The 10,091-nt window shown below is 42.6% G+C and overlaps 1 protein-coding gene across 2 annotated transcripts; it reads left to right on the top strand.

Annotated features, from left to right (window-relative positions):
- Nucleotides 1-6,314: 6,314 nt before the first annotated feature.
- On the top strand, nt 6,315-9,098 carry LOC112250498 (4-galactosyl-N-acetylglucosaminide 3-alpha-L-fucosyltransferase 9-like). Of its 2 annotated transcripts, XM_024420693.2 has the most exons (3): nt 6,315-6,415; nt 6,745-6,879; nt 7,673-9,098. In XM_024420693.2, the coding sequence occupies exon 3, from the start codon at nt 7,681-7,683 to the stop codon at nt 8,779-8,781; it is 1,101 nt and encodes a 366-aa protein (XP_024276461.1). In that variant the 5' UTR covers nt 6,315-6,415; nt 6,745-6,879; nt 7,673-7,680; the 3' UTR covers nt 8,782-9,098. The 2 variants fall into 2 exon arrangements, with proteins under 2 accessions (XP_024276461.1, XP_042177739.1); XM_042321805.1 differs by lacking the exon at nt 6,315-6,415 and having other exon boundaries at nt 6,634-6,879.
- The last annotated feature ends 993 nt before the right edge of the window (nt 9,099-10,091 follow it).

Genomic DNA, 10,091 nt, shown 5'->3' with positions numbered 1-10,091 from the left:
TGGTCTTCACTGAGGAGCTTTCCTCTTCCCTGAGAGGGAGGAAGATGTTGCGTCCTTTAGAGGAACAAAAATACTACATATGTATTTGCATTGGGACTGGTGGCCTACAGTTACTGTGGGACATAGCAACAGTAATGATAGAAGAAGCCCTTGTGAAATGCATTACTTACCTGTTGGTTTGCTGAAAATTCCAGATAATGGAAGCCATGGTTGACCGTCTGAGATTAGGCTGGACTCTTTCACCAGCCTCTCTCAAATCAAATCAAATCCAATTTTATTTGTCACATACACATGGTTAGCAGATGTTAATGCGAGTGTAGCGAAATGCTTGTGCTTCTAGTTCCGACAATGCAGTAATAACCAACAAGTAATCTAGCTAACAATTCCAAAACTACTACCTTATAGACACAAGTGTAAGGGGATAAAGAATATGTACATAAAGATATATGAATGAGTGATGGTACAGAGCGGCATAGGCAAGATACAGTAGACCTCAGTGATAGACCATGGTTTATCACATGGTCTATGATGGTGGCTCTTATTTCATCAGTGACAACAGCTCTTACTCGCCTTTGAACACCACCACACATTCTTACTCCTTTCCCCTTACCTCACCTTCCTCATTGTCCTGGTCCAACTACTCCTCTGCCTGGTTCAGCTACTCCTCTGCCTGGTCCAGCTACTCCTCTCCCTGGTCCAACTACTCCTCTGCCTGGTCCAACTACTCCTCTGCCTGGTCCAACTATTCCTCTCCCTGGTCAATTACTCCTCTCCCTGGTCCAACTACTCCTCTGCCTGGTCCAGCTACTCCTCTGCCTAGTCCACTACTCCTCTGCCTGGTCCAACTACTCCTCTGCCTGGTCCAACTACTCCTCTGCCTGGTCCAACTACTCCCTGGTCCAGCTATTCCTCTCCCTGGTCCAACTACTCCTCTGCCTGGTCCAGCTACACCTCTGCCTGGTCCAGCTACACCTCTGCCTGGTCCAGCTACTCCTCTCCCTGGTCCAGCTATTCCTCTCCCTGGTCCAACTACTCCTCTCCCTGGTCCAGCTATTCCTCTCCCTGGTCCAACTACTCCTCTGCCTGGTCCAGCTATTCCTCTCCCTGGTCCAACTACTCCTCTCCCTGGTACAACTACTCCTCTGCCTGGTCCAGCTACTCCTCTGCCTGGTCCAGCTACTCCTCTCCCTGGTCCAGCTACTCCTCTCCCTGGCCCAGCTATTCCTCTCCCTGGTCCAACTACTCCTCTCCCTGGTCCAGCTATTCCTCTCCCTGGTCCAACTACTCCTCTGCCTGGTCCAGCTATTCCTCTCCCTGGTCCAACTACTCCTCTGCCTGGTCCAGCTACTCCTCTGCCTGGTCCAGCTATTCCTCTCCCTGGTCCAACTACTCCTCTGCCTGGTCCAGCTATTCCTCTCCCTGGTCCAACTACTCCTCTCCCTGGTCCAGCTATTCCTCTCCCTGGTCCAACTACTCCACTGCCTGGTCCAGCTATTCCTCTCCCTGGTCCAACTACTCCTCTCCCTGGTCCAGCTATTCCTCTCCCTGGTCCAACTACTCCTCTGCCTGGTCCAGCTATTCCTCTCCCTTGACCAGACATGATATTTTTCTCTCTCTGCACCTCTGTGTTGTTCTGTATCCACATGAAACAAAATCAGTCCAAAGAGTCCCCTTTTTACTGTGTATGTCCATGCAATTGAAAGAACTTCAACACCTGGCTATGTCTCCGATTGAGATTGGAATCAACTGTGGTTGGTCTATTTTACACAAGTTACAGTAAATCAGCTATTTCTCAAACTGTTCATTCAAAAAAATGCTTATCAGCTATTTCAATATAGCTTTTGAGCTGCTGTTGTTGCAGAAGTAGAGGCTTTATACTATATTTAAGGTTTTGAACATTAGGTCTTCATTTCTGGAATGCTGTGTGCAAGCATTTGTAAATAAGACAAGAAAGATCCATCATTTTGGAATTGGGTGAGCTTGTATGTAAATAAAATGTAAGCATTTTAGAAACGTGTTAATTGACTGGATATTCTGTGAAAACAACATAAATTGTGTTAATGGTGTATGGTCCACAACAGACAGATGTTGTGATAGTTGTGTTGAGAGTTTTGAAAATGTGACTAATAGATTGGACTAAAGGATGTTAGCGATTGTAAAGACACTCATTTAAAATGGCTGTTTTTCAGTAAATGTTGATCAATGTTGCCATCAAAAGGTTGTATGAACCTCTACAGGTGTATTCTTCAACAAAGATTCTTCACATCTTTAAAGTGTACACGTGGCGCCACCTGGTGGTCTAGATTGACAGTTTGCCTGTTTGTAATAAAATGTTGCCACTGTCAGTAGTTTCCTCAGTAGTCAAGGCCACATAAAGTAAGTAGAGAGTGGGGTAAATTAAGCCACCACCTAACTTGAGCCACCCCTTGTTTTTAGGAAACCATACACAAAATGAATAATTTGACCAAATAGTTAGGAAGAGGTCATCATTTCCTGGAGTCTGTAATAGAAGAAACCAAATGGAAAAGTGGTAAGCAAGTTAAGTATAAAAAACTGGTTTTCACCAAGTCAAATTCATTTCTTGTGTTAGAGGTTCCAGTATCTAAACCAAAATAGATTATTTTAAGATTGTTCTATACATCAATTGGTGTCTCTAGCTTCAACATGAGGTTGTAAACCTAGCATGAAGTGCATCCTTGTACCTGTGTGGGCTAATATAGTAATAATGTTCTCCTTGGGGTAAGTGTTTGTTAGGCATTAAGCCTGTGTTAAAAGATGCAATGATTAAAAGACTAAAAAGTGATTGTGATTGTGTGGAATGGTGTTTGGGAAATAAAGATAGACATGGTTTTAAAAAGATAGAGGTAATATTTAATTCAGTGCAGAAATTGGTAGGCGGCTCGTCTTACCCTGTCCCTCGGCTCAACTTGTGCCAAGAGACTACTTTTTTTTTGGACAAGCTATGTTCTCAAAACGGCAATGTTTACATGAATTCGGATTATTTCCAGGGATACACAACATCCTGAAATGTATGTAGATATATTTGTTAGAAAGAATACAATATTTCCCTCGATGGAGTGATGTTACATGTAAAAAAAAAAAAAAAAATCGCAATTTACCCCACTCTCCCTTAAGGAGCCTTGGCCAGAAAGGCTCATAGGAGCAGGAGCCCATCTCCTGTTTCTGTAGTGTGGCAGCTTGATGTACAAGTACACGCCCTGGACAAGACAGTAGGCTATCGCATGGCCTTACCTCCAATCCATCTCCTTGATGCTGAGTGCCGAGCAGAGACGCATCAGGTCCCATTTTGTAGTCTTTGGTATGACCCGGCTGGGGAACAAACTCCCCGACCTTTCAATCTCAAGGTGAACCCTCTAACCACTGAGTTGGCTACATGGTACCACCTAATTGCTATTGTCCACCTTGCAAAAGAGGTTTCTAACCTCAATGGTCTTTTCTGGGTTACATAAAGGTTATTTAAAAAAAAAAAGAGGATCAATTCAAACCACAGGTTTTCAATAAGGTTTAAGTCTGGAGACAGAGCTGGCCATTGCAAAATGTTGATTTTGTGGTCATAGGACCGGTTCCAATCCAAGTGCCAATGCTGTCTATTAAACTCTAGGCGGTGCTATTGTCAGATGACATGAGCTCTTTGGCCACGCACACCAGTGGTGGGTTTGGCGTCGAAAAACAGAAGCATATGCAGAAAAGTAACTCATACCTACGGTAACATATGGTGGTTGCATATTTGATGTTATGGGACTATTTTGCTTACCCTGGTCCTGTGGCCCTTGTTAAGGTCAACAGCATCATGAGCTTTACCAAGTACCAGGACATTTTAGCCCGAAACCTGGTTGCCTCTGCCAGGGTGCCAATACATTTGACATATCTTTTTTTAGATTTATTCTATTACTTGTTAAACAAAATCTCTTTCTGGAGCAATTGTATTAATAAAATATAACCTCCTCAGCAGCAGGGGCAGGTGAATGCAAGGCTGAGAGATTTACCAGCTAAAGGAACCCGTGAAGCATTTTCCTATCAGAGTTGTGTTTCCATCAAATTGACTTGTTGCAGATACAAGTCTGTTCTTAAATACATAGAGTACTGATGTTTTTTTTGTCACTTAAAATGTTGTGTAGGCATAGCGGATGTGCCACTCTGATATTGGCATGTGCGCTCTAGCCAACAGCTTGCAGATACAGTGCAGCTATAGCATAATACATGATGAGATTATTACGGACAAAAGTCCAAGATTATTTGTATCGATCATCATGTCACCAGAATAAGACCCTCGATATTTATTGAAAGAAGCGTCAACCTCATCACTGTGCACTTTAACTACTCTGTGAAGTTCATCATAGCTTATTTAACCTGTAGCCTAATAAACTGCATGCTTTCCCATGTTGAAGTTGCGTTTTTTTATCAGACCTGTAGGCTACTTGGTTGATGATCGGCAACAGACAGCTCATTCAGCATCGTCAGAAGAAAATACAGCCTGACTGTCTTCAGTGTTCTTTCATGCACAATGATGCACCTGTCCTTTCTGCTGCATATCAGCTATTCTTATTTGTTCTTGTCGATTCATGTAAAAAAAAAAAAGAAGGTATGCAGCTTTGAATGTTTTTATGTGTGGTATGATTGGTAGTTAGCCTATTGCAGATCTGGGCCTGGCGTTAGGGCTGGAAAATGCCAGGGTACCAGTTTTTGCATGATGAACTACTGACCAACTACTGACATACTGTCTTTGTTTGATTTACCTGTATAGGTTCAGCTAGGTTGTTAAATGTTCTTCTTCAATAAGATCATTCTGACATGTAAAAAAAATCTATCAGATAGACCTACTAGCCCGACATATAGGCTTAGCCAGCTAGTTGGCTAGCTGCTAGCTAGTAGCCTACACCAAATCAATTCAGACCTGCTACCTATTTAATCTGAACTATATCAGACACATCTGAAACACATTCGGAAAGTATTTAGACCCCTTCACATTTTGTTACATTACAGCCTTATTCCAAAATTGATTAAATAGTTTTTTCCCTCATCAATATACATCATTTGCTGGTGTGGTCCAAGTATGGGTTTAAGGATTTAAAAAAAATCTATCTGAAAGTGTCTCTTTTCCAAGCTTAAAAGGATAAACATTCACATGCAACACCATGGGCCAGAAAAGGTTGAATACACGGGCCATGCTGTCAATGTAGCATGACTTCATCCAGAGAATACCACAGTTGGATGACAAAGTTTGATGACAAAGTTTGCCCACAAGAAGGATCGCCGTGCCACCTTCCTGTTCAAGTGAATACAGCACAACAATGGTGCAGACCAAAAATATGTATTGTATGCGGCTGCATAAATGATGTAATATGCCAGGATATGTATACTGTAGCTAACAAAGTAATACTAAGGGTATGTTGAGTAGTAAGCTGTTAGTAGCCCATGAGTCTCACCCTAATTTGGTCCCCCTCTCCCCCACAGAACTTAGCCTACTGTTCAGACTTGGTGGTGCACGTGTAGCCTATAACCTGTTTTAGAGAAATGTAATCATTGAATATTGTAAGAGCTTTCCTTGTTTGCTTATATGCCCCCCTTTATTTATCCTACGGTTTTGACTTGGTGTACAGGGAGAATACATTAAGAAGGTCCCATATGTTCTGAATTTTGTCGCTGTATATTTCAAAAGTGCTGAACAAAGAGTTATATTGACCATGTCTGTCCTAGCTCGCTCATTAATGTCTTAATCTAAATTACGGATTGCCTCTTATCCGCTTGTCGTCCACGTATGTCATAGTTTGTACATCTCAATTGTCAGTAGAAACCACATTTGTTTAAGCAAGTCAGCCATATCAGCTATATATTTTTTAAAGGCAGTAAATAAGGCTGAATGAACTGTTTCGCTGCCAGACAAGGCTCCACTGATAGCAAGGTGTAGCAGTGGTAAGGTGTTGGGACTGCTGTTGGGAGCTTTATTTTGGCCCTAACAGTTTGTGGGCACCATTTGTCACCCTTATAGTGCAATTCAAGTTTTGTTTAGTGCTGTGTAGTTGTTATGGTTTTCTTCTGGTGAAAGAGAGGAGGACCAAAATGCAGTGTGGTTATCTTTATACATCTTTAATGAAAGATGTTACTTGTTGGTGGCCCTTTATAACTAATCTGGTGAAAGCTAGAAAATTTGACCGATGGTCAGGTAACGTTATAGTCACACAGCTTTTACTTTGAAAGCTGCAAGCACATGTATCTTGTTGCAGCCCCTCCTCTCCATGCCCACACCCTGCAACTGTTTAAAATGTGATTTTATCTTATTTTACTAGTTTCGGAAGTGTTTGCACATATGCCAAGAGCATGCTTGGCATACGACACCGAGTACCAAGTGTGGAATGTTAGCTTCAAACAGGTCTGGATTTCAGGCTTTACACAGGTATTCAAATTCATTTCACAAAGGTTTTGTGCTTACCAGCTATTAGGTGATATCAGATATGTTTGTTTAGAGATCTTCTTGGCAGTCATTCTCCATATGCTTAGAGTTTGAAGGTTCTTCCAGGTCAGGTAAGGGCAAAATGAATGCTCATTGGTTGTGGCTAAAACCTTGCTCCTCCCCTAATTTCCTTTGAAGCGTAATGAGAAGGCTTCCTGTTTCTGTAAGAGGGTCTGTGCGGTTTCTTCCTTTTCAAACTCAAACAATAGCTATATCTTTTGAAGATAATTTGATACAGCTTCTCACTGTTTCAAATGTATTTACTTGAACAGATTACTACCAAAGTGACAGTTACAAAACTCATACAGCTGCACAGTTCTCACTGGGAGTGTGTTTGAATTAACCCACAAAGCAAGAATAATCACCAAGCAACTGAATACTCTGTGACAAGAACAACCTGTTGACTGGTGAGTCGTTATCTTTCTCTCTTTAATTATATAACTCATTAAACTACAGACTTAAACTAAGACCAAGGTTTGCTATGCAAACATGGTTTCTTAGTTTCATATGTCTGTTGTAAACAGGAAGGGAGAGGATCCTCTTTGAGGTTCATGTCAGAGTGAGTGCAGTTTTGAATAAAAGTAAAATAATCCAAAACACGTATGGTCGTTTACTGTATTGGCTAACCCTCAGGTCGAGTCTGGTTTAATGTTTTTACACAAAAGAGCACAGCATAAGGCAACACAAAGTAGAACTGCAGGTTAGTACTATTAGTTAAGCATTAAAGCACCATGTAAACATTAAAGCACACCTCACCCACCATTGTAAAAATCCCATTAACTTGTGTTGTACTGAGAACAAAAGTTAACTATTAATAGACACAAAACTGAGGTGGTGGGTATATAGTGAAAGAGTGAATAGACACAAAACTGAGGTGGTGGGTATATAGTGAAAGAGTGAGCCATGAGCACAATTCCTTATTGGAAGGAGGAGGTATACACCCCAGTTATTGGGTTCATAGGTGGTTGTCTTTCTGATACAGGGGGAAATTATGGATAAAAGCAGAATAGGTACTTTTGAAGCTAGTCTGACTAGTTGGTTCAACTTCGCTGATGTGTAAAAGGATGTGGTTTACAGTTCCGGTCTTTCTGCTTTTGTTGCATTTGCTATGTTTTCATACTTCCTGTACACAAAACAGGTTGTTAATAAATAAAACAAGATTGATCTGACTTAAAATAATAAGTTCTCTGTTTTTTGCAGGACCAAAAATGGCTTCTGGATTGGAACGTGTCATCCTGTTCTCGATTCTTGGTCTAGGAGGATTTCTGATGCTATTTTTAATGTACCATAAATCAGCTCCTTCTCAGATCTGCCCCCCTGAGCCTGCTTTGCCAGGTCCTTACTCAAAGCGACCTGAGAACAGGTCCTTGTCTAAGCAGCCAGAGCCAGAAAAGCCCATCATGCTGTTGTGGTTCTGGCCTGAAAACCGCAGGTTTGATTTTAGCGATTGTGCCACTTTCTTCAACATTGATGGCTGCCACCTGACAGATGACAGGTCTCTGTACAACAAGGCAGATGGTGTGCTCATCTTTCACAAATCCATCAAACACGATTTATCCAACTTGCCTCCATCACCTCGACCACCATTCCAGAAGTGGATTTGGTATCACGTGGAATCACCTACAAACACAATTAGGATACCTGGTCTAGATAACCTTTTCAATTTGACCTTGAGTTATAGGGAAGACGCAGACATCCCTGTTCGTTGGCGTTTGACTGCAAGGAAAGGCCAGGGTGAGGACTTTGTGTTGCCAAAGAAGGATAAATTAGTTTGCTGGATTGTGAGTAATAAAGACCCTGCAACTGGAACAGGGGTACGGAATAACTATTACAGAGAACTGGCCAAACATATTAAAGTGGAACTCTTTGGCAAGGCCTTTGCTAGATTCTTGAAATATGAGGACTACTACTCAACACTCTCCAGCTGTAAGTTCTACCTCTCCTTTGAGAACTCGGTCCACAAAGACTACATCACAGAGAAGCTAAACGGACCACTTGCAGCAGGAACAGTGCCAGTAGTATTGGGCCCACCGAGACAGAACTATGAAGACTTTGTCCCAGGAGATTCCTTCATCCATATTAATGATTTTCCCGATGCAAAAGCACTGGCTGAATTCCTCCTCAAGTTGGACAAGGATGATGAAGCATATCTGCGCTACTTTCAGTGGCGTAGAAACTTCTCTGCTCAGCAACATCTGGTTCAACTGAGTCAAGAGTTCATCCAATCTATTTGTTATGGATGTGACCATGTAGGACAACATAAAGAATACCGGGTTGTTCACGACCTTTACAAATGGTATTTTGTGTAATTAGTCACTTAGCTTTTATCATAATTTGCATTTCTATTATCGTCCATATACCAAAAAGGTATATTGATTTATCCCACAGCACATAGGGAGTGCATACACCGCATCGAATGTGTGTTTTAGTGACCAGCCGCAGATGGGTGTCTGACTGCTAACATTTTTGCGAGATTCTACATGTAGAATCACTTTACACTCTGTTTGCACATTATGGCTGGCTCTCTGTTCAGAGGTGTTAAGTACTCTCGGCCGACAGACACTACTGGTGTCTCCGTGCCTTTATACTCACATTTGTCTATGAAAACTTGGTATTTGTAGACTGGCCTAATATACACTGCTCAAAAAAATAAAGGGAACACTAAAATAACACATCCTAGATCTGAATGAATGAAACATTCTTATTAAATACTTTTTTCTTTACATAGTTGAATGTGCTGACAACAAAATCACACAAAAATTATCAACGGAAATCAAATTTATCAACCCATGGAGGTCTGGATTTGGAGTCACACTCAAAATTAAAGTGGAAAACCACACTACAAGCTGATCCAGCTTTGATGTAATGTCCTTAAAACAAGTCAAAATGAGGTTCAGTAGTGTGTGTGGCCTCCACGTCCCTGTATGACCTCCCTACAACGCCTGGGCATGCTCCTGATGAGGTGGCGGATGGTCTCCTGAGGGATCTCCTCCCAGACCTGACCTGGACTAAAGCATCCGCCAACTCCTGGACAGTCTGTGGTGCAACGTGGCGTTGGTGGACGGAGCGAGACATGATGTCCCAGATGTGCTCAATTGGATTCAGGTCTTGGAGAACAGGCGGGCCAGTCCATAGCATCAATGCCTTCCTCTTGCAGGAACTGCTGACACACTCCAGCCACATGAGGTCTAGCATTGTCTTGCATTAGGAGGAACCCAGGGCCAACCGCACGAGCATATGGTCTCACAAGGGGTCTGAGGATCTCATCTCGGTACCTAATGGCAGTCAGGCTACCTCTGGCGAGCACATGGCCACCCCACACCATGACTGACCCACCGCCAAACCGGTCATGCTGGAGGATGTTGCAGGCAGCAGGACGTTCTCCACGGCGTCTCCAGACTCTGTCACGTCTGTCACATGTGCTCAGTGTGAACCTGCTTTCATCTGTGAAGAGCACAGGGCGCCAGTGGCGAATTTTCCAATCTTGGTGTTCTCTGGCAAACGTCCTGCACGGTGTTGAGCTGTAAGCACAACCCCCAGCTGTGGATGTCGGACCCTCATACCACCCTCATGGAGTCTGTTTCTGACCATTTGAGCATACACATGCACATTTGTGGCC

The sequence above is a fragment of the Oncorhynchus tshawytscha genome, linkage group LG05 (assembly GCF_018296145.1).
Source record: "Oncorhynchus tshawytscha isolate Ot180627B linkage group LG05, Otsh_v2.0, whole genome shotgun sequence".
In the NCBI taxonomy this organism is placed as follows: Eukaryota; Metazoa; Chordata; class Actinopteri; order Salmoniformes; family Salmonidae; genus Oncorhynchus; species Oncorhynchus tshawytscha.
Note: the sequence above shows the minus strand (reverse complement) of the source record. Positions and strands in the feature narration are given on the sequence as shown.